The 19393-nt window shown below is 37.3% G+C and overlaps 1 protein-coding gene across 1 annotated transcript in view; it reads left to right on the top strand.

Moving 5' to 3' along the window:
- BICC1 (BicC family RNA binding protein 1) overlaps nucleotides 1-19393 on the top strand; it is a 309226-nt gene that overhangs the window by 263740 nt on the left and 26093 nt on the right. Inside the window, exons 4-12 of the mRNA XM_049790533.1 lie at nucleotides 1795-1874; nucleotides 3049-3207; nucleotides 4935-4988; nucleotides 7400-7594; nucleotides 7785-8036; nucleotides 10844-10975; nucleotides 13404-13590; nucleotides 17137-17298; nucleotides 19107-19300. Coding sequence (XP_049646490.1) covers nucleotides 1795-1874; nucleotides 3049-3207; nucleotides 4935-4988; nucleotides 7400-7594; nucleotides 7785-8036; nucleotides 10844-10975; nucleotides 13404-13590; nucleotides 17137-17298; nucleotides 19107-19300 — 1415 coding nt within the window. The remainder of the gene's footprint in view (nucleotides 1-1794; nucleotides 1875-3048; nucleotides 3208-4934; nucleotides 4989-7399; nucleotides 7595-7784; nucleotides 8037-10843; nucleotides 10976-13403; nucleotides 13591-17136; nucleotides 17299-19106; nucleotides 19301-19393) is intronic.

The raw sequence follows: 19393 nt of genomic DNA, 5'->3' as shown, positions 1-19393 counted from the left end.
TACAAACTGAAATAGAGTAGGATTGCTTACATTGTACCTAGGCAGGGGAATAGAGGCCTATTCAAGCCACTCATGTATCTCGTCTGCCATCGACCAAACTGTCATTGTTAATGGAAATATGACTGGAGTGGTGGGAATACATTTCTCTTTTTAGCTCATGGTTGTAAAAATTTTGTCCTATCCCAGAATATTTTTGGTCCTGTCAAGCTATCCTAGAGGGCACTAGTACTTCTAAATTGTTGGAAACTTTCTTTATTCTCAATGAGGCTTAATTCTCTACCCTCTATGTAAAGCTAATAACCCAAGATAATTTGTATATATGATTTATTTTTTTTCTCTCCTTGAACAAGACTGTAAACATCATTTGAACATATGATTTTCAACATTGACCATATTCGACCCCCTCTACCCACTCCCTAGAAGAGTGTTAAGAGATCAGATTCAGGGCCAGAGTAATAGCACAGCAATAGGGCATTTGCCTTGCCTCAACTGACCCGTGCAATTCCAGGTTTGATCCCCGGCATCCTATTTGGTCCCTGAGCCTGCCAGAAGTGACTTTTGGATGCAGAGCCAGGAGTAACCCCTGAAAGTTGCCAGGTGTTGCCCCAAAACAAAAAAAAAAACAAACAAAATATTTTCTAATCTGATCTCTGACCAGATCAGATTAGAAAATATTTATTGAATGCTTTCCAATATAAGATTTAGAGTCATAAATAAAGTACAAAATATATTAATCATTTAATAAGAATTCTGAATAAATAGTAAATAATTTCTACATGTTTTAATTAACCTTGTTCTGTAAGAAAAAGTTTCTAAATTATCACATATAGTGTAGCACCATAATCCAAAGACATTGGATTATAATAAAAAACTTCTGTTTTGATTTCCTCTATAAATGACTGCATGGGTGGCCAGAGCAGTAGTATATCAGGTAGGGTATTTGTCTTGCATATGGCTGACCCAAGTTTAATTGTGGCTTCATATATGATCCCTGGTCCCACTATTCCTGAATGCAGAGCCAAGAGTAACCCCTGAGCACTAAGAGGTGCCCCCCAGATTTAAAAACAAATGACATCAAAGAAAATGACTACACAAAGTCATCAGATAGACTAAATGAATCAATGTATTTAACCTTTAAGTCAGGGGTGAGCAACCTTTATTTTTACAATTTGAAGATTTATAACATAACTCCAGTCCATAAGCTTAAGCATTTAAGTGTGGGTAACTGACAAGAAGCAGCTACATCTGGCCTGTCATACACCGACCAGAACACATTATCCACATGGGCCAGCTGTCCCCACCTCTTCCTTAGAACAAGGCCTCCAGAGAACCATTAACAAATTACATTTCTATCTTATTTAAAATTTTTATTATTTTTTTCTACAATTGAATTTAAAATCAAGTTTTTCTTTTCCAGTTTTCAGAAGAAAAAAACCCTATGGATAAATATGCAATTAGCTATTTTTTTTATATCCTTGTTTTTATGACATCACGTCTAGAATCAATAAAATGTTCATTATAGGTTTATGCTTTCAAGACCCCTGAACATAAACCTCACTTGCTTGTGTCTATACTGTTTTTTGCTTATTTCCACTCCGGAAAAACCCAAGTTTTCTCTTGAATACATGCTTCTCTCTCTCCTTCCCCTCACATCTATCTAAATATGTTTCAATAAAAACTACCTTGATTTAAAAATAAACTAAAATATTCATTCTAGTATCTCTGGCATGGTGAAATCCATTTTAAAGAATGTTAAGAGTCTCACACACTATCTTCATTTCTGGTTTCTTATAGATCCCCACATCAAGGTTTCTGGAAAGAAAGAAGATGTGAAGGAAGCCAAGGAAATGATTATGTCTGTCTTGGACACAAAAGTAAGTGACTCTCACTGCACTTAGTAAGATTCAAAGACATGCAGCTATTTGAGCTTATCTCGGACAAGTTCTCTTTGTACTGTTATGAAGGAGCCATTTAGGGATGAGAAACCAGGAGAAAAGAATGGTGGCTTTAAAGATAAGTCTGACTTTGCAGTGGTTATAAATGGATTAAAATTTAAATAGTATTTCTGCTGCTGAATAGTTGAGTAATATACCCACATATATGTGTGCATATTTTTGTACATATGGGTGTGTATATTCATTGCAGATATTAGATACTGGCCCTGTGTGAGTCATTTCAGGTAAAACAGGAGACCATATGTGGTGCTGGGGACTGAATCATGCAGAGCAAGAGTCTTAATACCTGCACTCTCTCCTACATGTAACATTCTTATTTTGAATGTCTTGTATTTTGACTAATTTTACTTTCTAAACTCTAAAAAATTTCAATATCTATACTAAGTGGGAAGACTTTATGTCAGGCTTTATCGCTTCTAATTGATAAACCTAGAGTTAATTTTTATTTATTTATTTATTAATTGATTTTTCAGATTAAATAAACAGATTTGTTTATGAGCACTTTTTCATTCATTATGCCTTAGGTTTTGCCTTTGCCTGCATAAAATATTTTACTTTATATTGATTCAAACTTCATGGATCTTTTCCTTTCTATCAATGAGAATAATAGATCTTTTTTTTTTTGGTCAAGTTTGACATAATATATATCCAGTAACATAGACTGTAAATATTTCTTTATTCTGTTTGGAACTCTATAGTTTTGGTTTTCTGTTATATTTTTATACAGTCTCGCTACATATGTAGTTATTCTAATTGTATTCTTACCCATTTTTAGTTATTTGAAGTAAAATTTTCATGAATAAAGGTTATCAGAGAAAAATTAATAATTTATCTGTAATTGTACCAAACTCTACTTAAAGACTACTTTCCCAAAGAAGTCTTTTAAAGAATAAGTTATATTTTTCTGAGAATTTGTCTTAAAACAATTTTTATAAAGAGAAATAGAAATTGAATATTTATACATGAAAGTGATCCGATTATATATTCTGATAAGATCCTGTAACACTTTTAGTACGGTTCCTTTAGGGGAGAATTATTTCAGGAATTTTACCCTTTGCTTTGCATGAAGAAATAATAAATTGTTTCCACTTAGAGCAACCGAGTCACTTTGAAGATGGATGTTTCACATACTGAACATTCTCATGTGATCGGCAAAGGTGGCAACAATATCAAAAAAGTTATGGAGGAAACAGGATGCCACATCCACTTTCCAGATTCCAACAGGAATAACCAAGCAGAAAAAAGCAACCAGGTCTTTATTTCCTTCACCTGAAATTTTATGGGACAAATTATAATCTTGATTTTTTTAATATGCATATGTTTGGAGGGAGATGTGAGGGCAAAAGTAATCAGGAAAAAAAATGAAATGTAGTCTAAGAAGTATGACCTTCCTGTGGCAAGAAGAGCCAGTTCTCAGTGTTTAACTTGTTTAGAGATGAGTTGTAGGTAAATCCTAAATTTTTATGTTCGGATGGACGTGGATGGAAGATGGGCAAGCAGAAGGAAATAAAATTGCCGGAAATACTTAGAAACCGTGTGGATGAGAATAGATCTGAAAGCCTTCCTCATCCAATCCAATTCAGTGCTGGGATTCTGTCTACCATGTCTTGAAAGGGTCCTGCAGGATCACCTATCTCCCCTTTCTAAGATGTAGTATTTGACTTTCTTGCTTTCCTGAATGAATTCTGTCTTAAGTTTCTGTCCCTTTCCCCTCTAGTTCTGGAGTTGAGAAACAGCTGGAACTCACCTGTTCACATGCAAACACTTTGAGTGCTTGGAGAAATAATAGTAGTGTTTTTGTGTTGTTTGGAAATTTTCCAATATTCCTAAGCTAACCACAAAACTGAAACTGGTGAATGAAGATTCATGAAATCTATTGGGATTAACAGTGACATAGGGCTGCATATATAGGCACTCAATTGAAAGCTCTAGCAAAAAGTAAGGATGGTGTTGAAGATATCTGATAATAGTATGAAAGGGCTAAGTTTCTAAAAGCAGCGTCCTAGATATCCATAGCCTCAGTCTATGGGGCCCTAGATTCTGAACAAGGTAGGGGGTGGGGGACACACCATTGTAAAGGGCTCCATGTTGTAAATCTCTTAAGATTCTCTTTCTCAAGCCTAAGTTTCCATTAACACTGCCCTGAGACCTCTAGCCATAACAGATAGCCTATCTGGAAAAGACCCAAGGGAGTGGTAAGAAGGTACCTTAGACAGCAGCCAATCCTTTTAAAAATCAACAAAGCTAGAATCTCCTCATCCCTTCCCTTTATCAACTGACTTATGACCCTGGGCAGGGTCGCCTATTGCAGGAGGTGGCTCTGGCTAGCTAGTTTAGGGCTTGTGGCCGATGGATAAGAGTCTTGCTTAGCTTTCTTTCAATTGTACAATCCCATCCTTTGACTCCAGATCCCAACAAGCCCAATTCAAAGATTAATTTTTCAGTTGATGGATCTTGGGGTAGTTGTTGGAACTGCTTCCAGGAGAAGACTTGTAAGTAGGAGTTGGAGTAAAGATTTTTACTTACTTTTATGTGGAAATAGCTCCGTGTGTGTGTGTGTGTGTGTGTGTGTGTGTGTGTGTGTGTGTGTGTGTGTGTGTGTGTGTGTATCTAGAGCTGCAAATCATTGCATATTAATATATGTGGAATTTAAACAAAAGAAAGACAATTTAGTTAAGCAGGGAAATTATAAAGAGGAAAGGTCGACCTCAGGGGCTGTTAGGTTTCAGGTAAGCCAAAGGGAGTGAAAGCAGTTAGTTGACACGGTTCAACAGAAGAGCTTGTTAAAATGCATATTTTGATTAAGCAGGACTGGGCTGGTTTCTAAAATTCTTCAGTTTTAACAACCTACCAGACAATGCCAGTGATGTCTGCTTTATTTTAATGGGGGACATTTGGGTAACAAGGATAAGGAGAACAGAAAAGACAGATAATAGAGTCAATTAAAATAAATCTAACTCAGTCTTCTTATTTTGCCAGGTATCTATAGCCGGACAACCAGCAGGAGTAGAATCTGCCCGAGTTAGAATTAGGGTAATTATTTTTATTACATTATTTTTATTTAAAATTTTTAAAATTACAAATTTTAAAAATGCATGCACCCATTGCCTCACTTTTTCACTAATACATTTGCTTTTTATCATCTTTTTCCTCACTACTATTTTCTTGAATCCTTTGCATATTTACCTATTATAGGTGAATGAATTATTCATTTCATCTATAAATATTCAGAACTATTTTAACCAAATAAGGAGCTTTGAAAAAACAACCACGGTTCAATTATCATTTATAATAAAATAAACAATTTTTCATGTTTAGTAGCTAGACTATGCTTTCCTAATTGTTACAAAAATGTTAATTTTGTTTTTAAATTGATCCCCAAAAGGAACTTTGTTGTTCCATTTTATTTATATGAGGCCTAAACACACTTTTCCCTTAAGGAATTAATGGTTTACAACACTTTTTGTTTTAGAAATATAGTTTCACATGTTGTTAGATATGTTTCATACTTAGCCTTCTACCTCCACCTACCCTCTCTACAGTTCACTATCTATTGGGCCATCTCTACACTTTGATCACTTCCCTCTGCCCTGTTCCCCACCAACTGCAATTCTTCCATCAGAAAAAGTGCTTTGGATTGACTTTGTCTGCTGCTCTCTTGGTTTTTCCCCCTTACATTTTGCATATGAATGAAATCATTTGGTATTTATTTTATAAATAGCTTTTGTATCACCCTATATCCAGTTGTGCCCATCTTATTACAGAATGGACATTTTATTTTTTCTTTTATACGAGTATTTCCTTATATATCTATTAGCACATCCTTTTTTTATCCACTCATTATATTGCTGGCATTTGGGTTGTATTCATATCTCAGCAATTATATATATATGTCATATATATTATATATATAAGCTGTGAACATAGGAATGCAAATATCTTGGATAAATATCAACAACTGGAACTGCTGTATCCTACAGTAGTTCTATTTTTAGTAGTTTGAGAGACCAGGACCAGTTTATATTCCAACAGTCTAGCCAGGTTTTCTTTTCCACATACCCTTGCCAGTGCCTTTTGATTTCTATCTTTCAATATTAAGGCAATCTCATAGAAGTGAAGTGATCATCTTATTGTGTTTTTGATTTACATTTCTCTAAGAAGAAGTGATAAATGGCATTTTTATTTGTATATTTTAGAGGAACATATTTAGTTCTTCTGTCCCCTTTTGGAATTATTTTCTTATCGTAGAGTTTTGCGAATTGTGTATTTTGGATCACAACTCCCCTTATCAGATGGATGATGTGTACTTACTTGCTCCCACTCAATGGGGTGCCTCCTTGTTTTAATAAACATTTCTTCTGCTGTGTCGAGCTTTTTTAGTTTAATAGAGTCATGTTTGTGTTTGCTTTGATTTCTTTTGCATTTGGAATGTGCAAAGACTTGACTTAAGCTGATACAATGAATTCTATTGTTTGCTTTTATGTGATTTTTGGCTTGATGTCTTCAAATACAAGATCCCAGTTCCTTTCCCTTAGAGTCTGTTATTGCGATGACTAGGAATCAGATATGCTGGGTTTTAGTTCTTCAGTTAGTTATGTTGCTCACCAGACACTCTGTAGGTCTCCTTCATTTAGCCATAGATTTGGGGAGATGGAACCCCCTTATTTTCTCCATAGAACTTGAACACGTAGTGCTCTTCAGGGGTTGATGGAACTTGTTGCTGAGATTTGCTCTTGGCTTGCAATAGTTGTGTCTCATTAGATGTTGGCACAAACTACTCTGCACACCAGAGCTAGCACCCATTGTGGCAGCACTGCAGAGCCATTGGGATCATGCATGGCCTGTTGAGTGGCACCAAGGCAGAAACTCACCTTGGTCTCATATTTGCAAGGGGAATGCTGTTAGCCAGCGTCTACCTCACATGTCCCATCCAACTCGTCAATTCATTTTAATGCAGTTTGTGCAGATGGCATGAGATAATGGCTCCTTTCCATTTTTTTTTCTTGTCGCCATCCATTGTCCTCAATCTCATACCTCAACAAAATGTTACTAGTCATTACTTTAGTACTCTAAATTGCTGCCAGTGATTTGTATCATAAGCTATAAAGACAATCTATTTTTTAATTTCTAATTACCCCCATATGAATGTATAGGAAATAGTGAGTAAGCTGTGTTAATTATATTTATGATAATTCTAGGGGTGTTCTAATTTTATCTGGCTCAGTTTCTCTGATTCGCAATGATCACAAAAAACATGGAGGAAAAGTGCTACCCGCAAGACTCCTTTCCTTTAAGAAACTCCATGTAGCCTACTCAAGCTTACGTCTATATAACAAAAGCGATGTCATAACATTCTACCTCCAAAATGAAATGAATACATTATACATGTCTTTGTAAATACATAATGATTTAGCTCTCGCTTTGGGGTTCTCATTTCCTTTTAGGAATTGCTTCCTTTGGTGCTGATGTTCGAGCTCCCAATTGCTGGCATTCTACAACCAGTTCCTGATCCCAACTCCCCTTCTATACAGCACATATCACAGACGTACAACATTTCAGTGTCATTTAAACAGCGTTCCCGAATGTATGGTGCTACTGTCATAGTTCGAGGGTCCCAGAATAATACTAGCGCTGTGAAGGTAAGCCATTGAGAGGGTGCTACATCATCTAAGATTTAGTTTTGAAGGGTTCTACACTCATCTGTTCTCCAAAATTTTCTCTTCTATCACCTTCTGGTTCACATAGGGTATGTTGTATATCTCTGCAACTGTCACAGTGCAGTTATCTTATAGGACTCTCATATTTTCCCTCCCATATTTCTTCTCCTAGGAAGGAACTGCTATGCTCTTAGAACATCTCGCCGGGAGCTTGGCCTCAGCAATCCCTGTGAGCACGCAGCTAGACATCGCAGCTCAACATCATCTCTTTATGATGGGTAGAAATGGAAGTAATATCAAACATATCATGCAGAGAACAGGTGCTCAGATCCACTTTCCTGATCCCAGTAATTCACAAAAGAAATCCACTGTCTACCTCCAAGGAACCATTGAATCTGTCTGTCTTGCAAGGCAATATCTCATGGTAGGTTTGCTGAGGTTGGCTATGAGCCGCCTCTCCTTTTTGGACTTATCCTCTTTGGGAATAGTATATATTGCTGTACACACTGTACTTGTGGTGTTATGTTTAAAGGGAGTATTAGAGGTAGGAGAAACATTACAAGGGTTAAGGTGCTTGCATTCCATGCAGTTGATTTGCGTTAAATCCCCAGTGATACCTGTAGGTTTCCCAAGCACTAGCAGGAGTGATCCTTAAGCCAAGAGTAAGCCCTATGCAAAGCAAATGTGCCCTCCAAAATCCCCCCAAAATAAGTAAATAAAACATATAAAACTGACTAGTAATGAAGAATTTTGGTAAAGTAAATAAAATGAAAGTCTTCATGCTTTTTATTTCACTGATAAGTAGTTTCCTTTTATTATTATTTTTAACAGACTAAACACAGAAGAGGGGTGATGGTGAAATAAGTGGGTGAATTTCATGGAAAGTGACTATTTTAGTTAATTCCTTAGTGCACAGTTTTACTAGGAACTAGGAGAAAGGAGAGAGATAGTCCTATAAAAGAAAGGAAGACTTGAAGCAATGGTAAGGGGGAGTTTGTCTTGCATGTAGCCTGCTAGGCTCAATCCCAGCACTCCATTTGGTCCCCCCACTCTCCCAGTAGTGATCTCTTGAGTTCAGGGCCAGAAGTAAGTCCTGAGCACTGTTTGGTGTGGCCCAACATTTAACCCCTGACCCCCAAAAGAAGGGGAAGGAAATTATACAACCTGTGCTTGGATATGAGCAATTCCAGAATAGAGGAAAATGGAGGCAATGCATTTAATCCAACATGTTTTCTTAATTTCTTTTTTTTATTATTATTATTAATTTTTTTTTGGTTTTTGGGTCACACCCGGCAGTGCTCAGGGGTTACTCCTGGCTGTCTGCTCAGAAATAGCTCCTGGCAGGCACGGGGGACCATATGGGACACCGGGATTCGAACCAACCACCTTAGGTTCTGGATCTGCTGCTTGCAAGGCAAACGCCGCTGTGCCATCTCTCCGGGCCCTCTTAATTTCTTTTTGATGAAGTCATTTGCTTAAACAAAAACCTGCTTAGGGCTTGAGAAAGGACTGAAGTTAAGGTAGTTGCTTAAATGTGTTTGCAACCATCAACCACCACCAGGAATGATCCCTGAGCTTAAAATAAAACAAGAAAAATCAGTTCACCCTGTAAGACATAAATTTTGGTAGTATAGAACATTTGAAATTTCATAATTATTACAGTTTTGAAGATGTTATTTAAATCATAAATTTGAGTGACATGAAGTGATGAAAAGAGCTGAGTTGCTCAATTCAGTCCTGCTTTCAATTTGATAATGTGCAATTTCCTAACCTTTGTGCCATTGATTTAAATACCCATGGTGCATGTAAATGCTTACTAATAAAATGGGCTAATATAAAGTGAACTCATAGATATTCTTATTGAAAACGCCATCTGATTTTTTTTTTTATAAGAACCTGACTTTTAGTGATATTTAAGTCGTGCTTCAGGTGTGACCTTTGCTAATCTTAACTCACAGAATTTGTTTTTAAGAAACTTTCAGAACACCTAAGGCTATATTATTAATTACATTCCTCTGACATGGGGGTCTTGTTATCATTGTTAGAAATTATAATATGAAATTTTGAGAAATTTATTTTTAAGTGAACCTTATTAGACTAATTTTTAATATATTTTGTTATCATAGCCAATGATTTTTGATTAATCATTTTTTCCTTTTTCACACTTCCAAGTTTTTCTGTTATTGTTTTTGTTGTTTTGGTGTGTGTGATATGGTGCTTAGTTAGGGTTTACTCCAGAGGCTTGTGGGGGGGCATATGGATGGGGTACTTGAGATAGAACCCAAGTTGGCAACGTGCATGGCGAGTTCCCTTCCTGCTGTACTATCACTCCAGCCTCACCTTTTCAAGTTCTTTTAGTATTTTTTAGTTCAGTGAATATTTGAATTGAATTGAATATTCTGTGCAGTTATAAATTTATGTTCATACTTTGATCATAGCTTGTAAAAAATTAAAATGCACAATTAAGGTAATAAACTTTGACACGTAAGGCAACAAATTTTGACATCAAATTAGTTTGTTCCTTTCAACATTATTTTTCACATAAGTCCTCCAAGTTCTATGACTTTTTAAAAAATTTTTAATTTTTGATATTTTTTTGTTTGAGGGGCACGTCTGGCAGTGTTCAGGGTTTACTCTTGGTTTTAGTTTGGTGTAAAATAAAAATCCATGGGTTGTGAGATCATCCCACATGCCCTATTTCTAATCCCTTAGGCAGACAGGTCTGAAGGAGCAGGGTAGCACGAAGAAATAATACACCAAGTCAGATAGGAAAGGATGATCATGGAGTCACTGCCTTTTTTGCCTTGTGCTTTCTGCTTGAATCAAAAAGCCAAAACTCCTTTATTCACACCAATTCCCAATACCAGGAGTGGGAAGGCTGAGTAATCCAGTTGGGCCTTTACATACCAAAAGAGAGATTTACAGGAAAGAAGATGATGGGAAACACTTTTGTTTGGGGTTGACAGCTGGGTGTCATTTTATAATCTGGGTTTACTCCTGGCAGGCATGGTGGACCATGGTAAGGCCAGGCATCAAATCTGTGTTGGTTGTGTGTGTGGCAAATGCCCTTGCTGTTCTATCACTCTAGCTCTATATGAAAGTTTTAATAGTTTGATTTATTCCTTAAATCTGTAAAATATTGGCAATGTTTATGGGGATTTTAAATCAGTGGGCATTTTTTTTTTAATGAGTAACTTTTCCTCCTACACTGTCAATTGTGACATTTTCTAGGGTTGTCTGCCTCTTGTTCTGATGTTTGACATGAAGGAAGAAATTGAGGTCGATCCACAGTTCATTGCTCAGTTGATGGAACAACTTGATGTCTTCATCAGTATTAAACCAAAGCCAAAACAACCAAGCAAGGTGGGCTCATAGTTTGGACTTCTAGTGAGCTTGTGAGCCAGGAAATGTATCATGATGTATCTAGTGTCTATTTTTGCATAGATATGCAATTGCATATACCGTATTTTTCGTACCATCAAACAACCCCTCCCCACCCAAGTGTGTCTCACGGAGCAAATGCTACCTGGAATTGAAGCCTGAGTGTAGGGGAGGAGAGCATCTGAAAAAACTATGTGTGTTTTGTGCTCAGGTGCATCTTATAGAGCGGAAAATACGGTACATGGAACTAAAGGCCCTATATAATAATTAACCATTATATATTAGATTTAGTAATTTTATAGAAATATCAATATGTGTCATCATTATGGATCCTTATTGTCGTTATATGTGCATGTTTTGTTTTTTTTGGAGTTCTTTTTCGTTCTCACTAGTCCTTTTAAAATATGGCAAGGAAAGAGAAGTTTATCTTTCTTAATTTATAATTTGGTACTTTTAGACAATACTAAATTACCAGTGTTAATAAGGCTAAATAAATGTTACATCTATATGTACATGTATGTATCCAATTTAGTTTAAAAAATAATTTGCTTACTATATGTGAGTCAATATGTTAGCTCTGGAGATTTAAAGGATTGAGGTTTATTTTCTCTTTATAAATACTTTAAGCACTGAATTGTTCCTTGCTTAGCCTTCTTGGAACCTACTTTAAGAAATTAAAGATTTTTTTTTGTATTTAGAAATACAGTAAAAATTCTATGGGATTATCTGATAATAAGTATTTGTAAAAATCTGAGGACAGTGGAATATTCTAATACTAGTATCATCTTAATTGGTGCAACTGCTTTGAAGAATATTTGGACCTTTGGTCACACTGAAAATACCATACACCACCCCCACTTACTACTTTAAGTTTTATATCCAAAAGAAACTTTTGACCCAGAGGTCAAAAATAAGAATAAAATGGAATGCAAAAGAAAAAAATGGAATGCAAAGCAGCAAATTGCATAAAATAACTTACAGTAAATGGTACCATTTTGACGTTTTTCCGGGGGGGAAAGGGCAAAGAGAAAAAGACAACTATTCCATTTCTTCTACAGTCCAAAGAAAAAAAGATATTTATTTCTAGGTATATGTCATATTCATCTTGGATTTTCTAAATTTTTAAATGATTTAAATTTAAAAAAATAAAATGGACTAAATTTATAAGGCTTTGAAGAAAAATAAATTACTACTGAATAAGTTGAGTTCACCAAATCATATTCTATAGGAGGTAAATACGAGTCATGGATTCTATTTTTTTAAGTTCTAAACTATAGCCCTTATCATATATATATATATATATATATATATATATAGTATGTATAATGTGTTTATATACAGTTTTGCCTATAAGTAATGTGCTATTTTCTATTTTAAGAAAAATTAGTTTTGCCTTCTTTGAAAGAAAACTTTAATAGATGGCTTTGATGCCAAGTGAATTTGGTACATTGAGTTTAAAGTTAGAAAATGGACCATTAATTTTATTTACCATGAAGCTTTTTACTGGAAAGGATAGAATGACTGTAGAATTGAGCACTGCTAAGAGGTGAGCCCTTTAAAGACTTGTGCTTATGAAGATGGCAGTCACAAGAATTCTTAGAACTTAGCAAAAGGAGTGCAGAACTGGAAGACCAGATTGTAAGTGAGAAGTCTGAAGCCTTGCAGCATCTCAGGGCCATTTAATTATGCCTTGTGTCCCTGATTTTGACAGTGCTCTCCCTGCCTTTTCAGCCACAAATGATTTTATTGCCCACTGAAGGCCTTCTTCCTGGGGCTCACATTTCTAGTTTGTTAGATGAGTCCACTGAGGGGAAAAAAATAAAGATTTACTGTCTAGAAATTGATTTTACCATAAGCCTTGCAATAGAAAGGCGCCAAGTCAGAATATGGGACCTGAAGGTCAATTAGCTAACTGGACCATAAAAATCAAATATATAGACATATATATGACTGTTACTATGTAGTCTGGATATAGAGACACCTATCTGATTTGTAAAGAAGCGATAAATAGGAAATGCTTTGAGGTAAGACAGGCGGTAAATAAGAATTGGCTGCAGAGATGAACCCAAGTTTCATCTCTTTCTGCCATTCCACAGTGGTGCCGTAGTCCTCTAATGTCCATATTCTCACTTGAGTAGGAATCACAATAATTCATACCTCAATGTCTGCAAGATAGCACTCACTCAGTAAATGGTAACTGTCAAGTTTTAGGGATTTGAAGAAAATGAATATATCTTTGCTTTTTCCTTTGCTTACGAAGTGAATGGTTGGTGTTTGCAATTGGCTTTCAAGCAAGCAGCTCTGTGTCCCCAGTGGAATTCTTATCATTTTCAGTTCTCACCCACTTCCCCAATTCATTGTAGGCTTGCATGTCACTTTTTTTTTCCTTTCCCATTATGTGTTTTCATAGTCTGTGATTGTGAAGAGTGTTGAGCGAAATGCCTTAAATATGTATGAAGCAAGGAAATGTCTCCTCGGACTTGAAAGCAGTGGGGTTACCATAGCAACCAGTCCTTCCCCAGCACCATGCCCTGTCGGCCTGTCATGTCCCAGTCTGGATATCTTAGCCTCTGCAGGTCTCGGACTCACTGGACTAGGTATAAAATTTATTATTATAGCATTTGCAGTGATGGGGGGTGGTGTGCCTTTCTAATTCCCTTTCTTTCTGTTTGTTTGGAGTTATATTTTGAAGACTATATAACACACACACACAAACACAGGATTTTTGTTTCCTACGTTTTTCTCATTTTGGGTGTAAGTCATAGGGGTTTGACTTTTCATTTCAGAGGCTGTGTTTGTTCTTCTAAATGAAAAGTGCCATCCAGGATGAAGTGAGCGGGCTGCCTCTAATTTATGTGTTTGTTCTCTCTTGCATTTGCAATATTGCCATCAGTCCCCAGAGAGAAAGATGATCCCTTTTGATTTGCAAAGAGTAATTGCAAATCTGTGCAGGGAGAGGGAGAGGTCTGGAGAGGTGGAGCCAGCAGAAACCACAGCACCCTCAAAGCTATTCCTTCTTCTTCATCAGGACAAAAGAAATGTAGAGTGAGGCCACCATGGAGAGCAAAGGGCCCTTACTTATATCAAAGGTGAAGAGTAGTTGCTTGACTAGGTGAATCTAACCGTGGACATGGTGACATGTATTGACTCATTTTACAGGTGGAAGTTAGTAGCTATAATATTCACTAATTACACCTTTTTGGTGGGTGGGGGAAACATACCCAGTAGTGCTGAGGGGTTATTACTTAGGGGACCATACAGGGTGCTGGGGATCAAATTTGGGTTGGCCAAATGAGTCCATTGAGAGGAAGAAAATGCAAGGCAAATGCCTTGCTTGCTGTACTATCACCCTCGCTCCTAATTTCACTTTTTTGAAAAAAATATAAAAAGTGTACAAAAATGTTCCCTCAGTAGGGCTGGAGAGTTAGTACAGTGGGTAGTGCGCTTGCCTTGCATATGCTAAGCCCAGTTGGGTCGCCAGAACTAATTATAGTCCGTTGAGTATGTCAGGAATGCTTTGGAGCACAAACCATTACAGGTTGTGGGTTTCTACTCCCAAACAAACCAAAAGGTTCATCAAGTAGTTCTAGCAGATCATTTAATTTTGTTCAGTTTTGACCTTATATAGAAACTATACTCAGCAGTCTTTATTTGCTTCTAAGAGCTCTTCTTTTCTTCATTTTCTCTCACCATTCCCACCAGTGCGTAGCTACTGTGTTACTCCTGACTCTGAGTTTATGAATCTTTGGCAGGCTCAGGGGACCATATGAGATGTCAAGAGTGGTGGCACATCAGTACAGCATTCGTCTTGCATGAGGCTGATCTAGGAAGGACCACAGTTCAATCCCCTGGCATCCCATACGGTCCTCCAAGCCAGGAGTGATTTTTGAGCTCAGAGCCAGGAGTAACCCCTGAGCATCACCAAGTGTGGTCCCAAGAAACAAACAAACAAAAAATTAAGCCAGGGTCATCCTCAAACAAGACAAGCACCTTACCTACTGTATCTCTGGCCTGGGAGATAACAAATTTTTGTTTGGGGGCCAGAGAGGTAGTTTAATGCATTCTGAATCTGATCCCTGGCACTGTATAGTTCCTTGAGTACTGCTGGGTATGGTCCCCAAAATCCCCAAATAAAATCACCTAGAAATGTTGTAATACGGATTTAGATTCCAAGCAGACTCTGCCTTGACCTGGTTATGGAAGAGACAGATGTACACCCTTCTGTCCTTTACTAATCTTCAAAGCTCTCCCTTCCACTGGAGACTGAACAGTCACTGTAACACCGCAATGCTTGTCAGCCAGGAAATGCCAGTCAGCCAACTAGCAAAAACAGTTCTTGCTATAGTAAAAGGGGAAAAGTTAAGAGTTGCTGCTACTTTTATTTAAAGTAACTGCATGAGTCTATATTTTTAATCCAACAACTGTTTTGATGGAAGCATCGTGAGATACACAAAGTTGCTTATGATTTTCAGTCATTCAGTATTCAACACCCTACATCAGTCCATATTTCTCACAATTTTCCCTAGTTTTCTTCTCTCCTCTCTCCTCATCCCTCCCTTCCTCTCTCTCTCTTCTTTTTAGACACTGGTTTGCAATATCGTCATAGGGGTCCCTTCTCTGCCCTCACTGCAGTCCCCCACTATTTATGGCAAGCTTCCTGCCATGGATTCATTCTTCTGGCCCTTGTCTCTATTTATCTTTGTATATTAATACCATGCTATCATATTTTTATATCTCACAAATGAGTTTGGTCATTCTATGTCTATCTCTCCTACATTTTGCTCTACATGATACTCTCCATATTCATCCATGTATAGGCAAATTTCAAGACTTCATTTTTTTCCTAATAGCTGCAGCTGTGTAGTGTTCCATTGTGTAGATATATCACAATTTCTCTCTACCCTCATCTGTTCTCAGGCACTTGGATTGTTTCTAGATTCTGGTTATTGTGAATACTGCTGTAATGAACATAGGGCTTCCAAGGGCTTTTCTGCATTGTATTTTGGGCCTCTACAGTATTGCTAGATCATATGAAAGCTCCATTTCCAGGTTGTTGTTGGTTTTTGTTTTTGGGGTTTTTTTTTTTGGTTTTTGTTTTGTTTTGTTTTGTTTTTTGGTTTTTGGGCTACACCTGGTGATGCTCCAGGGTTACTTCTGATTCTATGCTCAGACATTGCTCCTGGCTTGGGGGACCATATGGGACACCTGGGGATCGAACCTTAGTCCATCCTAGACTAGTGCGCGCAAGGCCTATTGCTTGCACCATTGCTCTGGCCCCCATTTTCAGTTTTTTGAGGAATACACATTTTGTTTTCCAGAAAGGGTGTCTGTAATTCTTAATTTTATTATATTTTCATATCTACATTTTCAATTTAGGATATAAACACTTGAAAGAAATTTTTATCAGTAAATTCTTGATTTTTTTTTTTTGCGAGAGCTTTACATTTGCATGGATTAGGAACAACAAGGTATGTGTTTTCACACAGCCTCAGCTATTCAGAATAGAGTTTTGTTTGTTTGTTTGTTTGTTTGTTTTTGTTGTTTTTTGGGGGAGCACATCTACCAGTATTCAGGGCTTACTTTTGGCTCTATTCTTAGGGATCACTCTAGGTGAGCGTGAAGACCATTTGTGATGTCAGGGATTGAATGTAGATTGACCATGGTTAGGCAACCCCCTACCCATTGTATTATCCCTCCAGTTAGGAATATATTTCTATACCATTCTGAAAGTGGACAAATGAAGCACATTATTGAAGGAAAACATTTCCCTACTCAACCATTAAATGTAAGTGGCTTTAAAAGATTTTGTTTGGAAATAGGTCACCAGTGAATTATTCAGAAAAAATGAAAATTGCCACCTGAACATATTAATTCTATTTTATCTACAAATGAATGCAGACCCTGACTGGGGCCTGGCTTGGACACCCTTTGTCTTTCCTTTGTATCTGAACATGTTTGTGGGGGAGCTGGCTCCTGTGCTAGAGTGGATCATGCAGTGTTTCATGTGAATATGCAAAAGAAGGTGATGTGTTGTCCATAATTTTAATTTTTTAGAACATCAGTGTCTATTCCAGATGGTATATTGATACAATATTTTAAAATCTGAATATTATGCATATTGACTTTACATTCACTTATTCCAGGTCTTCTGGGGCCTACCACCTTATCACTAAAGACTTCAACAACCCCAAACTCACTCTTGAATGCTCTTAATAGCTCAGTTAGTCCTTTGCAAAGTCCAAGTTCGGGTACCCCGAGCCCTACGTTATGGGCACCTCCACTTGCTAATACTTCAAGTGCCACAGGTGAGTATGAATTCAATTTAATCCAAAGCATGTGACGTTCCGATGGTACAATTTTTCAATTCATATGCTAAGGTTTGTTTCCTGATAGAAAAATTATGGCTGCAAGTGTAAAGCACAGTAGTATTCTCTCTGTAAATTTATTAAAATGAGATTCTATAAAAACTAAACTGTACCCTTCAATATGATAGCTGAGAAATAGAAAATGAGGGTGCATAGGTGGTGGGGATAACTCAGTGGCAAAAGAGCCTGACTTGCAATAGTGAAATTCAGAGTGCAATTCCCAGGACAAACTCTATGCCTCAGGTGTGATTCCAACAGTTGTGCTATTTGGGACCCTTGGTATTGCAACAGAGTGAAACTTCTGGTGTCAAAGTCAGCTAAATCACAACATTCCTGTGAATACCACAGCTGAGTGGGTGAGCAATGCACCCCGATATTTGAGCGCCTCAGAAGCACTGCAGCCAAATATATTTACAACCATTGGTTATCCCAACAACTACAGAGAGAAGTGGGTAGAAAGAGGAGGATGGTTGGGAAACAATTTCAAAGTTACATAAATATGACTAAATTAGAAATTGGGAGTTAGGGGTTCTAATTGACAAATTTACTTGGTAGAAGCCCACTCAAATTCTAGTCAGTTTCCTCTTCTATTGAGAACTTGCATCATTCTCAAAGTACTATCACATTTTGTTTTTGTCTATGGGTATTATTACCATATTGTCTCTTACTTTTCTTTTTTTTAATATTTTTTTATTTAACCAACTTTATTACATACATGATTGTATTTGGGTTTCAGTCATGTAAAGAACACCATCCATCACCAGTGCAACATTCCCATCACCAATGTCCCAAATCTCTCTCCTCCCCACCCAACCCCCGCCTCTACTCTAGACAGGCTTTCTATTTCCCTCGTACATTCTCATTATTAGGATAGTTCAAAACATAGTTATTTCTCTAACTAAACTCATCCCTGTTTGCAGTGAGCCTAATGGAATATTATGCAGCTGTCAGGAGAGATGAAGTCATGAAATTTTCCTATACATGGATGTACATGGAATCTATTATGCTGAGTGAAATAAGTCAGAGAGAGAGAGAAAGATGCAGAATGGTCTCACTCATCTATGGGTTTTAAGAAAAATGAAAGACATTCTTGCAATAATAATTTTCATGCACAAAAGAGAAAAGAGCTGGAAGTTACAGCTCACCTCATGAAAGTACTATCACATTTTAACATTCTTTAGTGTTAGAGCAATGACAAGAAGTCTATTCACAAAGAGGTATCTGTTGAAAGTCGGGTTGACTGTTCCATAGTCCCCAGAAGGGAAAGGGGAATTCCATACCCCTTTCTGGGTAGGATAGTAGAAGATGGACTAGTAGTAATTCTCTGCAATAAATAATACACACAAATGTGGAGGTATTAGCGGACAAGAAACTCACACTGCAAGCTGTTCATCCACAAGCCAGCCACTCCACTACACAGAACCACAAGCCTAGATGGCAGCTCTTAGCTAAGGTCTCCTGCCTAGCATTTATTGAGATCAAAAACCAAGCCCCACGCTCCCAGTGGAGGGGGAAAAAAAAGCCAGATGAAAGGCAATGGGAGAAATAAGACCAATGGAAAACAATTAAGATACAAATGAGGGCTAATTCAAAGGCCTCTATTTACATCACATCCAAATGGAATACTTCATGGAATCCGCAGCAACTTGAAAAATTATTTTTGTTGTTGTTGTTGTTGGTACTGGACATAACAGTTGTTGATTCTGTCTTCCCTGTCTAATTTCATTCTTTATGAAATACTGTTATAGGTTTCTCTGCTATACCACACCTGATGATTCCATCGACAGCCCAAGCCACTCTCACCAATATTTTGTTGTCCGGAGTGCCCACCTACGGGCACACGGCCCCGTCTCCCCCTCCTGGCTTGACTCCTGTTGATGTCCACATCAACAGCATGCAGACAGAGGCCAAAAAAATATCTCCTTTAAACGGCCACACCCAGGTACTGACCTGTAAGAGATAACTGATAACTTCACCTTGAAATAGATTTTAAGATGGTGGCCATTATCTATTTGCTGTGGTATTTTATTTCTTT

Source organism: Suncus etruscus, chromosome 17 (genome assembly GCF_024139225.1).
Source record: "Suncus etruscus isolate mSunEtr1 chromosome 17, mSunEtr1.pri.cur, whole genome shotgun sequence".
Taxonomy (NCBI): domain Eukaryota; kingdom Metazoa; phylum Chordata; class Mammalia; order Eulipotyphla; family Soricidae; genus Suncus; species Suncus etruscus.
This window is presented reverse-complemented; position numbering and strand designations above follow the sequence as displayed.